Raw genomic sequence first — 18,056 nt, forward strand, 5'->3', positions numbered from 1 at the left:
AATCTGAACGAAATGAATTGAGGTGCATATGTATGCCACTGTATATCATCCTTGTACTAAGTTTGAAAGAAATTGACCCAGGTATGTCTGAGATATGTGCATGGACACACACACACACGTGTGTACACACTAGCCCAATCTATAAGTTGACGGACTGAGCATAAAAGGAATTTTCAAATAAAACTGAACAGAATAGAATTTTCCTTTCATTTTGTAAAATCTTCAGGATCAGTCACCTAAAGATTTGTTACAACGTTACAAACATTAAGTAACTGACATTAACATACCATAAGCTGAGCGAAGTGAGACATATAAAATATTTGGGAAAAAGACAGTGAAAATATTGAGAAAATCAAACAAAATGCGATTATTTACAAAGAAAATTACAATTACTTTTATTACAGAGTGCAAGTATTTTACACTGCGAAATGGTTTCAAAATTGAATACATTATAGCAACTTTGAAATCGCAAACTGATGGCAAATTTTGTAAATTTGTGATGAAAGACAGAGTCACCTCAAAGTTATCTACTTAGTAAGTTTACTGTCACTTTACAAAACCTAATTTGCCTAATGTTTTGAATATCTGATTAAACATATAAAGCTACAACTATAATTGTGACCAAGATCTGAGAAACAACAACAACAAAGTCTATTTATAATACTTGCAATGTAAGTGTGCATACTATAAATAGTGCCTTCAGTCAATAACAACTATTGGATTATAAACTAATATATGATAAATCAGTAAAGTAATTGAAATTAAATATTAGAAAAATTCATAAAAAATTAAGAACAGTATCACCTGTGTATGGTGAGTGTCAGTGCATACATAGGCCTTTTTGTAGGGCCTACGGTGCTAATGCCCAATATTGACAATCATCCATAATCCCTTACCATGTGGTTTTTCTCAAAATCTACACATTTCTCACTGTTTGAATACCACCAAGCATTCCATGGTACAGTAAATGTCACCATGTGATACAGTGTTTACTTCAAATTCCTCAAGGTTTAAAATGTAGGGGAAAAAATTGTTTGCCGGGTAATTCAAGACACCATTGTGAGAAGCTTTATGAGACTTGTTATTGGATGTTGCTGAGAAAAGAAATCACTTAAAATTTGTATCAGATCATTGAAACATGCCTGTGGCAGTACTCCGGAGATCAGGTCATTGCTTAAGATAACCCTTGCCTTCCCAAAACACTACCATTAACCGACTAAAGGTTAAAAGACAGGGTCTGCATACTCTACATACCCACAGTGCCTCTGGACAGAAAAAAATATCTGAAACACCGACAGATGGAAATGTTTTATTTTGATTTTCACTCAAACTGTTCTAGTCATCAACTGTCTGGAATAAATATGCCACAGTTCAAACCACATAAATTATCTCGGAATGTTTGCTTTCAAATAAAATGCACTCTCACCCTTAAGGTATCTTCACAGACAAGGTTTCTCTGATTTGGTCTCGTATGAATTGCATTAATAAGTTGAATTTATTCATTATTTATTGTTAAAAAATCACAAATAAGTTTAAACAAATTTGAGATGTGGCCATAAATGACATACTTTTGGTTGCCCAGGCTGAAAGAATCTTGTACAGTGTCTCTTTCCATTGTAACTTACAGAAACAACTTCAAGCAAACAACTTTGAAGGAAAAATTCTCTGCTTCCATAAAACGCTGGATGGAAGTTCTGTTGTGGAATACTTCAGCATGCTCCAATGCAGAATATAGAGCTGTATGCTACAACTTGGTTGACATCAAAATTGTAGAGATGTACAATACTGTGTTGCACTGGTAGATACAAAGGTCTCTTTTACATTCATGAGAGTCAATAAGTCTTTTCTCAGCTCTAAGTAAAGTTAATCTTCACTGGCATTCACACTAATCCAAAATGAATCACTTTCAGAGTCTTTGTACCACTATCCCTCTCTACATCCCGTTGCCCCTGGTTACCAACACTGGCACCTGAAATGTAAATTGAGAAAATTCCCTCAGTGTAAAACAGTCGCCATAAGCAGCATACCACAAATAAAACAACAGGGCCTTGAAAACCAAGGATTAAATTGCACTTTTACTATAATAAAAATATCGAAGAGGATTTCACTCGCAAAAATTGTCATGTAATATATTAATGATTATATATATGTAATGATATTCATAATATTCATATTATGTACCAGTATGTTTTGAAGTGAAACCATGCACTTTGATTACAAATGATACAACTGAACAGACCCTCCTACCTATCAACACAAGTGTCATGAAAGTGCTGATGAAAACCATATGTCATCTACTCTAATTACAACTCTCTATTGTGCGGTATTGTACTGGTTGGCATTGATCAATTGTTGGGACAACAATAGGCAAGTGTAGGGACCTTGAAAGCAAAATAATGGCTCCTCATACAAGAATCTGACAGATGGGAAAAACAGAATTTTTGTGAGCAAGTGTATCAGGTAAAGCTCAGTAATTAGACACTTTAAGAAAAAAATTGTGCCCTGTACAATCACTTCACTGTGAATGAATTAAACGTGCCTGTGTTAATTTCCTAATTAATTTCAAATTACAAATATCTATTTAAATATCAAATATAAATATCCATGATAGTTCAATTAACACAGAGTGTACCCAGCAACTTTAACTGTCATTCAGGTGTTTTTGTGTAGGGTTCAATACAAAGGGGAGAGATGTGAAATTGTTTTCAGCTTCATTAAACAGTCATAAATGTAGTGAAAAGAAATCTGACCTCTGGAAGCCAGGACTAGTGGATCATCCTTCAACACAGCGGCATATACATCACCGGGCACTGGTACATGACCATCTCCACTCTCATCCAAATAGATGTCATTCATATCAGTGCTGCAGGGAGAAAAATACATTAACAATTTAGCATATTAACATGTCTGGGGCAAACAGAAACTGTGCATTACACATCATCAATGAGCCATATCTGAAAGAAATATTTAATTATATCTCTATGATGCACAGAAAATGACAATTTAAAAGCAATCAATTATGGTAAGTTATCCATGACAACATCATCTGATAACATTCATATTCCTATGAAATGGAGATTAGCTATGATAAGTCACCACATTTATTAGACATTAATAAACTAGCCACAGTCAAGTAATTTAATAACACAGCCAGTTACCAGATGACTGTTTATTTCATGGGAACTGAATTACAGATGTTACATATTACAAATGCACTGATGTACATACCCAGATGGCAAAATTTAATGACCTAGAGTGACCTCTAACCCTAGACTCTGGCTATGGAATGTTAAGGTGAATGTCCTGTATAAACATACTTTCAATATTTTGTGAAGTTGTACTTCCACATTGATACAGATACTGGCTTTCACATTGACCTGAAGTACAGAGGTTAAAGGTCACTGTGTCTACTGCCAACAAATTTGTAAGTCTAGTCAAAAAGAGTTCCAGAATCTTGATGCAGTAGACAAGAATCACATATCTTTGTCCTGATTGATGATCCTAACCATGCATGTTTAGTGTCTCACATAATAATTTGATTTATGTCATAGCAAATAACCACAGGTTGATGAAGGCAATGCAAACCATAACACTGCCTTATTCCTATCCATTTTTGAAACTGCAATTTAAGCATCATCCAAACTTTTACAGAGATTAGACTCTGAAACATCTGTTTTATCAGCCTACATCATGCTGGCTATGTTCCTGTGTTTTATGTAAAGGCAGACAGTAGCAGGCCCCTATCAGGCTTGTAAATCATGAGGGACAATGTAATACAACCACTACACTCACATCAAAGACACGGGTACATGGATGTGTGATTATAATGATTGCAATGATTTTACATGGACAGTTTATGTCAACTTTTCAACAACATATCTTACTGACATCCAATTCTTTCATTTCAGTTACTATCATTTTATATATGACCATTTTTCCTGTGACCAATACTACTTCTAACTTAAATTGAAAATAATATAAGGTTATGCAATGTATATGCAAATGTCCAAACACATTATAACAGTTGGGATCTTGTCCTGGACACAGTACTTGTAATACAATACTTAAAGCATATGATGTACTACGACATACCAGTAACTCCTAATATTTTGTGAACATCCTGTACACTTTTTAAGGTCAAATTGTAAAAGCCAAGTTCAAAATTTGAGAAAGCTCTGTATGTACATCAGGTCACATGATCACATGCTGACAGGCACATGACCAGTGTATTAACTATGTACAAAAGGAAAATTTACCATGCGGAGTGAAGAGATCATCGTTGAACAGAGTCATTCAAAATAAACTCAGATTTTTTTGATAGGTGTCATGTGATATACTTTTTACAGAATACTCTAGTTGTATCAAGTTTTCCTAGTGTTTACATTAAACAGCTGCTGGGCAAAAGGTCAAATAGCATCCAATGACCTTAAAGATATTACACTCATGGCCATTGATATAGAAACTTACTATATGAAGAAACTAAATACGTTTCAACAGCATGATGTATAATAGTTCCTTTCTATAGGCCCATTCAAGCACCTTTTACTAGTGAAACACTTTCACATAATGATTGAATCTTTTCTATTTTCCCTTCATTTCACAAGCCATTACAATAACAGCATGTCACAGGTTTATTGGGAGACTGACCACTGGTGCTCACTGTAATTAGCATTTACAGCTGAAGTACATTTGGTATCAGCTATAGCACATTATGAAAACACACTGAATGACTTGTTTGTGACATTATACAAAAATACAAACAATTACAAGAATTCTTTGAAATTGCCAAGGGGAAATAAGTCTATTTTTAAATTCTATGATGTCATAAATGAGAATGGAAAGATTTTTCCACTATTTTTAGATTTCCTGATGTTTCATGTATGTTTCCTTCTTTTTTCAAACAGATTTAGAGATCTCGGCAACATAATTTATCACAATGCCCACATTTGAATGAAGCAACAATATCAAATCATTGCAAAAGATATTGGTAGCCCTGCCCACAACACGGCAGGTCTTAGACTTTGGGCCAGAATATCTCCTACCTCTTCCCATGGCTACTAGTGGTACCATTCCTATCGCTTTTACTGTTTCTTCTCTTAAGTTGCAGCTTCAGCTCCCTAGCGCTTCCTTTAGCTGACTTATTTTCTGACTTCCTACAATGAAATCCGACCACTCCACTCACACATCACCCTGTCATTAATGATGCTTACCCAGAGTAATCTACACTCGCATCATGAATGGGTTAACATGGATGAAATGCATGCACACACACACAACAGCTTAAACGTGTTAATCTATATTTCTAACTTAAAATTTATGATGTTACGTGAAGGTAATGAAATGGGCAAGACATGTTTGCTTTATGGTCAACACTAGGTGAATAAAATTTGAACTTGACCACTATTATCATTATTACTATTATCAATATTTTTATGATGATCAAATTTTATCTTTAATCTATTACACTGATAATATTACCGCATGCTATGTTAAGATTATATCATTAATACATGCTAGGATTCTTTGATTACTTATCAATATAAAGGGGAAAAAAATGAAACACTGAATGAGGAGGGAAAGGGCCCAGAAGTTAGGATTGGTTTTCACTGGTGGCTGTTCTTAAGAATCTGTGTTAAAAGTGTGGATATGCAGGTTCTTACACCAAAAATCAGCACCACAAGTATGAATATATTCTACACCGCAGGGAGACAAGCAACAAGTGAAGACTCTTACCTCTTGCTGTGGATACCTCTACGGACATGATCTCCATCATCTGAAACGTCACTCTCATTACCATTATCCAGTGAGACCCGATCACCAAACTCATCAACGGAGGAGTCAACACTATCTGTGATTTTTGAAAATACAACATTGGATGCAAAACGTTGCGGATGAGACATGCAGTGATATAAATATATCAGTGAGTCATAGCTGGCAGAGGATCTTGCAGGAAATAGCCCAGTCAAACAGCTGCCTATTATTTAAACAGTCATATACCAAGCCAGCCATCATCTAAACACCGTGTATACTAAGCCAGTTCTGGGATCCTGATAATTCAAAATATAACCTTTCCAAGCATCCTGGTATATGTTTCAAACTAGTCTGCTGGAAAATTCAGCGTTGTTACACGATTGGTTTGAGAAAAGCTTGACACCCTTATGACAAGTCATAGCTAAAATAGATGGAAGTACAGATTACATCACTGGTTTTTGATGCCTAATTTGAGAAAGGAAAGAAAAAAATATATCATCAACTGCAATCAATATAATGTTCACAGAGACTAATAACTAGTAAGGCAAACTTTCCCGATAATTTGACTGACAAATGCAAGCAACCAACTCCATCTTGAAACAAATAGGCAAAAGAAAGAAAGGAAGACTGAAGGGAACAGCTAACTTCACAAAATGTCTTGAAGGAGTGTAAGGTGACAGCAGATGGATGTATAAACAAGTTATAAACAAATTTAAAGGTCAATTCTTTACCAGTGCTTGATGAATGGGGATCATTCTCGATATCTTCAGCTTTCTTTTTAGCAGCTGCAGCCAATGCACGTTCTCCTTTGTCCATTGCAAGGTAATGAATATCCTGAAGAAATATTGACACATTTTGTAAAATACACAAACTCTTTGTTATCAACACTCATTGTGAAAAGGCATTGTGCAGCGTTCACAGATACAAAGATTATGAAGGTGCCTTTAAATTATTACAAGACGATACAACAAAATTTTCACTGTAGACTCCTGTGCTTTCTCTGTTTTTGTTCAGTAGACACAGCAAGGCTACCATTTCACTCAGATATTTTGAGTGGAGACAAAGTCTATGTAAATGTTGGTAACCTTTAGACATGACATGCTCTGTGATTTGTAACATTGTACATATTATAGATTAATATTCTAAAGGAAACACTACAGGTTGAAAGGTCAGTGGTGTTTTGTCTTTAATAGGCTTTCAACTCTGATGTGGTAGAGAGAATTTACATAAACACAATTCAACTGACTGTAAAAATTTATGTTGGTATAACAGCATTTTGTTAAAATGTTTACCAAAGAAAATTTGAAACCGGACAAGCAGAGACTTCATGATGGTCACTGACAGTTCTTATAAAAAAACAATAAAATTGAAAGTTTCCTGCCTGCATGAATGACTGACAAAGATAGACTTATAGCTTTCTAGGAGAACAGTCTTACCATGACAGGTCTCGTGAGTGCAGGTCAACAGCCAAAAGGAAAGCCTTTTCAAATCGTTGATACCTATCAGGAAAATTAAATCAGAATTTTCTCTGTGAAATATCTTTCTTAGAAAATCTATCTGCAACACACATTTAAAGAAACTCAAATTTTTGTCAAAAATTATTTGAGGTTATTATAGAGAAACTACAGAGAAACTGGGATGTTATACAAAGACATTTCACTGGTAAAAAATTTCATCTTTTAGAGATTTTGTAGGAAACGTGCATGTTTTAAACATTGCCAACAAGCTGTAACAGGCTCTTGCGTGAATATATGGATACAAAACTTCGAAGTCTGGCTGCTTTTACAGCTGACTTTTACATACTACACATTGTCACAGTCACAAAGTCCTGAACTCTTATAAAATTCTTTTCCTAACTTTTGTCAACATTTTGACCATTTACCTGAGTAGATGGTGGAAAAATCTCCTGGCAAGTCTACTGATAGCATCTCTGTACTCAATAATGATCACTTCAGATAGTGACCTTGGTGGGGCATAGAAAGTACCAAGGGCAGCTTCCAGAGCAGCTAATTGAAAAATAAGGACAACAACAACATTGATATGTGTGTGTGAATGTATAAAACAACAAAATTAATACAGGTACTATTACATAGCTGTGCTGAAATTCAAAAAAAGTTTACATTGGAGCTCCCTCTTCTCAAAACGGCTTTAGTATTTGAGACAAGATGGCAAAAAATTTGAATCTCTCTTCTAATGGATTATTGTAACTCCTCTGTTTATGATAGTCTGGCAGAGCTTAGATACAGGAAGCTGAGGATGTAAGTGTTTAAGTTTTTCCTGGAAGAACGTAGTGGAAAATAAATAAGTCTGATCCATATGGTACTCATTGAGAAAGAGACCCTCTGTGGTAGAAGTAAATGCCAATGCAAAGAAACAGCGCCCTCATAGATGAAGGAATGAAGTCAATTAAATCTTCACTTCCGAGGTAAGTGTTTCAATCCACTCACCAAAACACTGTACGCTATCTGTAAAGTTTTTGGAATAAAATACAATCCAAAATGAAAGAGCCAGATTACAAGTTTTCAGTCAAGATATTCATCATTGGCATTGACATTCATCAACACAAAGTAATGTTTTTGATCCAAGACCCTATGGTTTTCAGAGAATTTACAGCTTCACAAGGAATATTCTTGCTACACCTTAAAAGATGCTATTAAAAATGTATAAACCAATATAGTAGCTGTCCTGTTAAGATGCAAAATTATTGCATTTTGAAATGTTTGTCAAGAAATTCTGCCCTACCTTCACTGTCATCATTCAGTGGATATCTTAGCAGATGGTCCATGATTGCTGAGAGACATACAAAGCAGGCAGTGCCCTCAGTGTTCCAATTCATGGCAGTTAATAAATTCACAGCCTGTGAACAAGTGGGAAAATACAGACATATGCATTGTTTATTCTGCGATGTCGACATGAACTAGCGACTGTCATGATGTGTAATTCAATTCATCACATAATTCACATTTTGTTTCAGTGAACATTATGTGAGATTCAAATGATATAGGGTTTTATTGTCGGATGTAAATCTACATACCTTTATCATTTTTTCAAGATTTGTGGAAAATTTCGCCTATCACATATTCTTATTTATCACACTTGAATCTGATAATGAATCACATATTGAGATCAAGTGACCAGGATGACAGACAAGTTTCTAGAAAAATACCGCAATTATACGGTGTCGCTCAAATTTGATCAGAATTGGTACATACCAGTATGGGTACCAAAGATCAACAATAAATGTTGTTGCTATCTGTGAGTGCAGGAAAATTCTACGTTGATGTTATGACAATGATTTCTGCACAGTACAACCAGAAAAACAACAAGAAATATTTAAACCAGAAAAACAAGAATGACAAAAGTAATTAAGGTCTGAAACTTTAGGTACTGGAGGTCAACTTTAGCAACTTGATCATAGATGGTCTTCCTCCCCTCTACTGACGGTCTTCCTCCCCTCTACTGTCTATGGTTTGAGCAGGTCTGTCAATATGTAACAGTTCATAAACAATGACAGGAAATGACTCAAGTCAGTGGAGTAAGATTGTTTCAAGCCTGTTTCAGAATTTCGCTTTTTCTTACCTCATTTGCACATTTTTGACACTGATGTGTTCATTTGAACAAATTCACATCTCAACCCCTACATCTACCTGTACATCAAATACTGAGACGGTAGCTTTGGCGGTATGGGAGCCTTTGTGTGTGACGGACATACATCCGCACATACCCACAAATATACAGACATAGACGCCACTTAGACTCATCATATAAGCTCTTTTTGGTATTTATATATAAAACCAAATATGAGCTAAAAAGGTGAACAGAACTGGCAAAATAATCTCACCTCATCAGACTGCTTATAATGCAGATACTGGCGTACAAGTTGCTGTGCTCCTAACTTACCACGACTCATCACACCAAGATGAATTTGAAGCATTGCTAGTGGTCCCCTGCCAGTTGAAACAAACAGTTTCTAAATATTCCTTGACAATAAAATGTTTTGCATATCGTTTACAAATAAAAATACTCTTTGTGATATTTAAAACTGCCAAGTTGATTTGATTTCCCTCATTTTCATATCAGATAATTTTTAACATTACCATGCTTACTTTGACACACTGAGTTTTCTTCTTTTAAAAAATATCAGCAAAAGTACCATGTGATTATAAGCGTAATGGAGAAAGCTTCTGTTTCATATGGGTGAATTATCTTTAACATATTATATCATGATAGGATTACAAATAGGAAACCTGGATTTATTGTATCACGGCAAGGCAACGATATTCTCTAGGTACATATCAGAGACAGTGGACAAAGTAGGCAGTGTTGTCAAGGTCATTGACTAAAGATCTATATCGGGATTACTATATTATGATTTTGGCAAGGATTACCTGTCAAATACTAGGAGTAGAGAGTCAATTGCATCTGGGATAAATTCATTCACAGCAGGACTAAAAAGCCGACACCAGCTCATATTTACAAGACTTGAAGGTGACCTGAGATGTAAAACAAGCAAAGCAGAAAAACATTTCAATAATATTCTGTTGAAGGTTTGGTTCAATGTCATTTAATAATGACTGTAAAAATTTCTACAACTTTATTTCTTGATTTTGAAAATTTTTGTTTGCTATTACCTGAAATATGTTGCAAATTGCAATGTTGGAAATGGTCTTGGATCTTCTCCAATCAGCATCATCTGTAGAGGGTTCAGTGCCATGTCAAAACACTGGCAAAAAAAAAATAAATACATGCAAAGCAGTTAACTCAAGGCTGTCAGTCACTCCGCACATGAATAATTGCAGATATGAAATTTAATACCAATTGTCAAAGCGAAGATGATGTATAAATGCAAGACAATGATCACAAAATATACACAAGTCAGAAGTCTGTGCATGAGTAATGGCTGTAACAATAAAAAGTTCAATTAATTTCATCCATTGGCTGAATTTCTTTGTTTTTTTTCACATTCACCCCATTTCCATATTAACCTGTTCTTGAACACTGTTGGTCTTTGTCCATTTTGGATACTTAATATCTGCTCATAACAATGACTATTGGTTTGACGCTAACATCAACAAATACAATCAACAAACAATTAAAATATTCATGGGGAGGACAAAGTCAGATCCACTAGTAAATTAACTCAAAGTTTTCAAAGTTTTCTAGTTATATGATGTGAAATTCAGACATAAATTCACTCTATTCTTTGATGGACTTACCTGTACCTCTCCTCTGTTGCTAGCTACAAATACAACACAGCCACCTGGATGCCATGCTACCAGACTTGGCTCCTGAGGAAACAAGAAGTAGCAAAGAAGATCAAGTCATGTAGTGTGTATGAATCCAGTTGAAACCATAGTCCATGATTAAAATCAAAGCACAAGACACAGCTACACAGTTCACTGTCTGCATCATGCAGTTTTATTTGATCACTACACACTATTTTTTGCAAATAACACACAAGATTATATTTAACATCTTTCTTATATTTGTGTACAGACACACACATACCATATACAGCAATATTCAGCATAGCTCATTATCAAACAGTTTCATATGATTAACCATATCACCCCATTATCCTGTGTAGGGATCCAACTCTACCATAGAAATCAATAGCATTGGGCCAAGCCATGATGGTGAAAGTTTACGATGATATTTACCAGTTCAGCCTGTGTGTACTGAGTTAGCCTCTTGTGCTCATCATAAAGTACCTGTCAACCAAACGAAAACATGAAATCGTCAGAGACTAGTGAAAACATGTCGATAATTTGGGTGGTATTCACTGGTGGTGATGTTCACAGACAGATCTGAAGACAATAGTGGAAAGGGAAAACACCATATGTGTTGTACATTTGAACAAATCTGAACATGACTAAAAAGAATATTTTCATATTAGCATTCCATCAAAGGTGACTTAGACACCGAGTCTTTTTAAAACTTACCACTTTGGCATCATCACAAGCAAGAATTAGTTTATCTTCGGATGAGTTTCTACCAAAGGAAGTAACACCGGCTGAAAGGAAAAAGAAGTGAAACAATCAACAAAAGAAATGAAATTAAACAGTTCGTGTGAAACAAGTGTACTTTTTTCTGTTAAACTTATGTACTTTGTCGTGAATGTTACAAATTAACAAAAACTTGGTTGTTTGCCACATTAGCAGATTAGATCAAAGTCACAAAATGTGATGTCAGTCTGGAGATACAAACAAGACAGTGATTTTTTATTGATTGATGACAACAACAAGCTACAAGGAATGCCAAAGTATTAAGTGAAAGAATCCCTGATCCATCACTTTCCATACCTTTGGTGGGAATGGTCGTCACAGTTGCTCTTTGAATCTGAAGGACAAATGAACACAGAGAGGTTAAGTATCAGTCACAGCTCATGACGAGAAATAAAATTTACACCTAAACAAGCAGTAAGCAGTATATATAAACCATCTTTTTTAGTTGGCTCTTGCCCCATTTTGAATGTGAGACAAACAATGAGACTTACCTTTGATTTTGAGCATTCATAAATACAGCTATCAACTACTGCTTCACGTGCAGCTGATGTACCGACTTCTAACGTGTAAACATGACGTGGTTGTGTTGAACTGTAAATGAAAGTCATATATATCAAACAACATGATTTCAATCACAGACATTTATTAACATAGTAGATCTCATAATATTGAATCTTAAAAGCTGTACATGGAATTAAAATCATGTCAACCTGCATGGCTGATTACCTGAAAGCAACATGGATCGGGTCATATTCTGATCTCACAAAACACAGCTCTTCTAATTTTCCCCTGGAAAGATATAAAAAAAACCCCATAAACTTAATATTTCAAAAACAAACAACTTGTGAAATAGTATAGAAAGTAGAATTGCACACAATTTAACATCTACTTGGGCGTCTCTCAAAAAAACCCAACTATTAACATTCCATGTAGACAGCCATATATCAACTTGGATCAAGGAAAGATGGAGTGGTACAACATCACACAACATGAACAATAGAGGGCACTGTTCATTTACATGATACTCACTGACTCACACCCAGAATGACAATATTGGCACGATCTCTGTCACTGGACATTGGAGACCATGGCCAAGCTTCCTCACCAGATATCGGCCACCATACTACAATCTGAAAAGAGAAGAACCTCACAGTTGTTTGTCTTTTGCAATAAAGTGAACTGAACCAAAATGTTCAGAACTTGTTTATCAAGTTGTCAGCCAGTATAAGCAAATATTAAACCTCAACTTTGAAACCATGACAACTGCAAGGCCAGGTTAATCACTGAAATGTACAATTCTAGACCTACCCATTCTTGGTTTGTATTAACTGATAATTTTCTCTCCAATTTCCTTCCCTTTGGTCCAGGCACATCAAGATGTGATATCTGTCAAAATGAATGAAGACAATGCATCAAAACATCCCCATGCTATGCTTGATATATGGTCTGGGCAATACAAGCATTCCCCTCCCAATTTCCAGATTCCACTCATGTCTGTAGGTTACGGAATACCTCTTTTACTGAAAATTAGTTTCATTATGAACAGTGTGAACTGCAGGAAAAACAGACTACATATTCATTTCTATTTATCATCATGTTTATTAATTTTTAGATTAACTTGGTAGTGTATTAGCAAGAAGGTGAGTTTGAGAACCAGCTGGACTGGTTACTGGTGAATGGAGAGATTGTATTGTCATTTGTGTACTTTGGAGACAGATATCTTATTCAGCCTAGTCATTTATTATTCTCAGTGCAGACTTACCTTGGGATCTAATGTAGAGACCTTCTCTATTTTTTTGGATGGTGTCTCTCCTGGCAATGGTTTCTTATTGAAATAAACTAAAGTAACTTTGGCTTTCTCAGGGTAGGAGAATACAAAAAAGTTGTCTGTCACAACAGCTGTAAAATATGGAAAACGATACATTGAATGACATTTAGGTAATATTTAAATAGTAAAATTCTCTGAGCTATTTCTCAATGGCATGAGAGCTTCTGATGCACAGTGGATCAACACTTTAAACTGTAATTATCACTTTCAGCCCAGTTGCTGCTGGCATTTTTGATTTTCTGTAACATTACCAAACTCTATATTTTGTTAATCACTTGTGATGGGGAATATGGTGTGAGAAAGGACTGTTCATCAGTACACAGTAAAAGAGTTGATTTTTTGCTTGCCTTTTAGGGTATGTCGGTAAAAAGAAACAATTTGCCAAAGAATCATATATTTGCAAAAAGACACAATTCTCCAATTTACTAACAGTCAAGAAAAACTACTTAGAAGTACACACTCAGAATGTATGTCACAAATATGACTGCCTATTCACTTCAACTGGAAATTCAGGTAGCCAAGTTTCTTTCTAAAACAAAAAACTTATCAACAGACAGGTTAAAGTTAACCTACCGCTATTCAGGGGTTCAGCAGCTAATTTTCCTTGCAAAGTTTTGTCAATCAATAACTTATCAATGTCACCTGAGTGTACTGATATGTATATTGTAATCAGGACTCCATTGCTAAGTATCATCTGAAATAAACAACATTTGCAGAGCATTAATCTGTTGTAAATACACTATGTCAAACCCTTATGAACAATCATGATCAATGAGAGATAGTTGTATTTTCTTTGAAAGCGTTCTAAGACATATGTTCCAAAAAAGTACGCTAAAAGTAACACATCTGAACAATAACTTACAGTTTGTTTCCCAGTGATTTTTTTCACTCATTCCGAGTCAGTGGCTTGATGCCAACTGACAGGAAGTTCTGACACAACTACCGCACGACTTTATAGCAACGAATAAACATACACAATAAGGTCAAACTTAACAATGCAAGGGATTTACCTGGAATGACTTTCTACCTTTCCATTTGATATGAACACATTTATGTGTTGCTAAAAGTTCCTGAAACAAATAACAAATAAAGCTTGAGAAAAACTAATTTAGCTTTCAAAGTGAAAAGACAGGTTTGAATAAAGTCAAAAGCAGAGTATTTCGGCAAGAAGGAGGTATGTCTTGGCAAAGAAGTGGGGTATGAAGGTTGAAGAGTCACCTCTAATTCTCTGATAGTGTCCCTGAGTTTCTCTGGTCTCCGATTCTTTGGAATCCACGTGACATCTCTACCTACAGAGAAATTAAAGAAGACACTGTTTGATGCACAGCTAATCTTCATTAAATTTTCAGTCATCCACAACTTCTAAATTACTAGTCTTTGACTATTCTATTCCTTCATACGCAGCTTGAAAGACACAACAGCCCATTGAGTTTGTACTCTATAAAATGACCGTTTTGAAAAGCTGTCTTTTTGGAAATGTTTTAGATCACGAGAACTTACGGTCTTTTCAGGGTCTTAAAAAAGGGCACAATTTGAGCTGTAATTTATAAGGCTCTTTTAGAAGTGACTTCATATTGTGAATGTCTTGATTTGTTTATCAAATGTGTTCCAAAAATGAAACCAATGAAATTACAGTACTTGAACTGATGAAACATATATTTGGAAGCGGCACTTACTTTCAGCATATTGTTGTTTTTCTTCTAAATAATGGTTTGTAATGGCTGTAAAATATGGTGCAATTATTAGTAAGCTTCTAACTGTTATTTGCAGTACAATGTATAATACCTGATATTGCTGCAACAAATACAATATCAGAAAACTGGAGGCATAACCCATTTCCTCGGTTTGCATTTCTCACAATGATGACTGCATTTAAATATCTTTGCAGAATAATTCTAAGATATATCATAATGACTATGAAAAACATTTTAAACCATACAGAATGCAAAACCCAAAATATCTTACAAACATTCAAAGAAAGTGACATTCCTCTATGATATTTCATATGACAAAACTATAGAACGATAAAGCTATATGAATAATGTGAATCAAACAGGAGAAAAAACCCCAGAATATACATAGATAGTGTGTAGAAGTTTGGCTGCTGACTGTACATCAAAAATCACACCATGATAACTCACTCTGTTCTCCTTTATCATGGTAGGTATAGCATCCTATATCTCCATCTGCAAAAGAAACAACTGTAGCATCAGATGAATTCAAAATGTTAAAAAATACTCCACCTTTTAGTTTTATTACAATGTCCATGAAGATTTGTCTGTTCTATTCCAACAGAGACATTTAGTTTCTCATTTTTACAATGAGGATTCAGTAAAATATACAAAAGGTCACAGTATGACCATGTTTTGACATTGAAGCATTGCACAGAAACTGGTGTGTACAAAACAAAAAATCTTTGCGTGAACTAACTTTCACACTGAACAAATTTTATCCTCTCAGGTTCATGTAAAATCAGTTGCAAGAAGTGTAGTTTGAGTTCACAAATGTGATGTTTGAAATGATATGACATGAAAGTAAATCATTGAGATTTGACGTTTGTTCACAACCTCTTCAACTCAAATTCCCTGAAAATATGTGAACAATCATATTTGGTAGCAGCAGGATTGGGTCAAACCATGGTGGTGAAAGGACTCAGAAAAATGGCCGAACTATACTTGTGAGCATGCCAAATGTTGTGCACAAACAATATCAGACGTTGTAACCATACCTGCAACAGCCACAAGATTTTTCAGTGACCATACATGGAATTCACCGAGTAAACTTGCCATTGTTGAAGCAGAACAGATCACTGCTCTCAGACAGTTCACACTATCTGTTTAGAAAATAAAAATATATTGTGCTTACATGGATCTGTAATAAGTGGCTACAGTTTTGAAAAAAAACAAAGCTCTATATGCTTAAAATTATCTGTAGTTCTTCTTTGCATGATGATAAGCAATTTGCACAACAAATGTTAAAATATTATCTCATGAGTAGCCTAGCCTGCCTAAACTTCTGTGCACAACTTGAAGTGTTTTTTTAAAGTGTTGTTTTGAAGAGTTGTTTTAAATCAATACTTCATAAGGGCAATATATGTAGAAGCTACATATCGCTAAATGATTAAATGGTGTTCCCAAAACTTCTAAATTCATTTTTATAAGATCGCTTCTTGGGGGTGGGGGTTAGTTCCACAGAAAAGTGCATGGGTATGTACCAAACAAATGAGTCCCTTTTCCACAATAAAATCCCTTGACATGAGTTGACTTTACGTAAAAAATCCTCCCTAATCATGGGTTGATCACCCCAATATGAGAATATTGGGGTAACCCCCTCCCCCAACAAGATTGCGTTCCAATACCATGTGAAGGGATAACTCCCATAGGTGTATCATGTTCACTTATACAATAACACGCAATGGATCGACACAAGCATGGTTACTCTACGCCAACAGTTAATGTGATGCAAGTGAGTTGGAAGTCTTGTTGGTTCTTACATTTCCTGTGATGTCAATCATCTCAATGCAATAACAGTCTAGTGTCATAATAAGTTGGAATTGTTGTGACTTATATTTGACTGACAGTGATCATCAAGAGGTGATTGCTGAATGGCATGAATCTTTCAAACAGACACACTTGTGACTGTGTTTTATGTACTATGTTGATCTCCTATCAGATCATGAAGACTCTACAATCACTACTGTCACTCCCACTATCAGCAACTTTGTCTTGCAAATCATATGAATGATCAATATTTAGTACCAATCTTTGAACTTGTCATTTTTTATATATGGATATTCAAATCCATTCTTGTCTAAACTATAGACATGTTTGAATCCCTTCAACGGAATCGACTTCAGCCTGTAACCAATAAAATAATACTCATACTTCTTGTCAGCGTTTCAGAAAAAGGACAAGGAAAGGGGTGAATGCTAGCAACGTCGAGTCGAGTAATGTTAGATCCTGTACGAACATGCATCTCCGAACATGCATATTGCAATTGTATAATGTTGTCCTACATTTACCTATTAGAGGCGCTAGACTCAGTTGTCTTGACACTGGCAATGCAACCTGTAAAAGAGAACTTGTGCAGCTCAAGCTCGCGTTGCGACCTTCAACTATGTTTTTAACACGTTACATTACTGCCGTAGTCTTTGATAAATCTCTGTGTCAAGGGTCGAGAGTGATTTCTTCCTTCTTGTGATGCAGTCCAATGTTACGTAGCAAAGATTTTCAACATCAGATTTATCGACCGTACTATTCAAAAGAATTGTTACCTTTTTAATGTAGCACATAATGGGTTGCCGTCCCGTTCTTACATGGCATAAACATCGTTCACTTCTGAAGCTTCGGGTCAGCGCTCGGTGAAATATTTGTTGTTACTGGCCGGGTCATCAGAGGTCATATGAAACACATCACCTTATTGCACCGAAAAGTAGATGTCTGTTTGTTACGGCTATTACAATTGGTGTTCCT

At 35.4% G+C, this 18,056-nt stretch overlaps 1 protein-coding gene across 2 annotated transcripts; it reads right to left on the reverse strand.

Moving 5' to 3' along the window:
• Positions 1-367: 367 nt before the first annotated feature.
• LOC139149956 (WD repeat-containing and planar cell polarity effector protein fritz homolog) lies at positions 368-18,032 on the reverse strand. 2 transcript variants are annotated; one of them, XM_070722044.1, is made up of 27 exons: positions 17,858-17,992; positions 16,313-16,417; positions 15,726-15,770; positions 15,261-15,305; positions 14,803-14,873; positions 14,595-14,654; positions 14,158-14,278; positions 13,519-13,655; positions 13,065-13,142; positions 12,786-12,886; positions 12,483-12,545; positions 12,248-12,347; positions 12,054-12,090; positions 11,694-11,764; positions 11,412-11,462; positions 10,968-11,039; positions 10,383-10,474; positions 10,140-10,244; positions 9,593-9,698; positions 8,494-8,608; positions 7,634-7,757; positions 7,188-7,250; positions 6,483-6,585; positions 5,734-5,848; positions 5,043-5,153; positions 2,751-2,863; positions 368-1,969 (listed from the first exon to the last, which is right to left on the reverse strand). In XM_070722044.1, exons 2-25 carry the CDS (start codon positions 16,371-16,373, stop codon positions 5,110-5,112), a joined length of 1,980 nt encoding a protein of 659 aa, XP_070578145.1. In that variant the 5' UTR covers positions 16,374-16,417; positions 17,858-17,992; the 3' UTR covers positions 368-1,969; positions 2,751-2,863; positions 5,043-5,109. The 2 variants fall into 2 exon arrangements, with proteins under 2 accessions (XP_070578145.1, XP_070578146.1); XM_070722045.1 differs by lacking the exon at positions 5,043-5,153 and having other exon boundaries at positions 17,858-18,032.
• Positions 18,033-18,056: the final 24 nt, after the last annotated feature.

The sequence above is a fragment of the Ptychodera flava genome, chromosome 14 (assembly GCF_041260155.1).
Source record: "Ptychodera flava strain L36383 chromosome 14, AS_Pfla_20210202, whole genome shotgun sequence".
In the NCBI taxonomy this organism is placed as follows: Eukaryota; Metazoa; Hemichordata; class Enteropneusta; family Ptychoderidae; genus Ptychodera; species Ptychodera flava.

Excerpts from the sequence above, each read along its gene's own strand:
- LOC139149956 (XM_070722044.1), bottom strand. The coding sequence starts at position 16,373 with ATGGCAAGTTTACTCGGTGAATTCCATGTATGGTCACTGAAAAATCTT. Across the intron at positions 13,656-14,157 it reads TGCTGAACCCCTGAATAGCG|CTGTTGTGACAGACAACTTT; the intron begins GTAGGTTAACTT and ends CATATTTTACAG. Across the intron at positions 12,546-12,785 it reads GTCATTCTGGGTGTGAGTCA|GGGAAAATTAGAAGAGCTGT; the intron begins GTGAGTATCATG and ends ATATCTTTCCAG.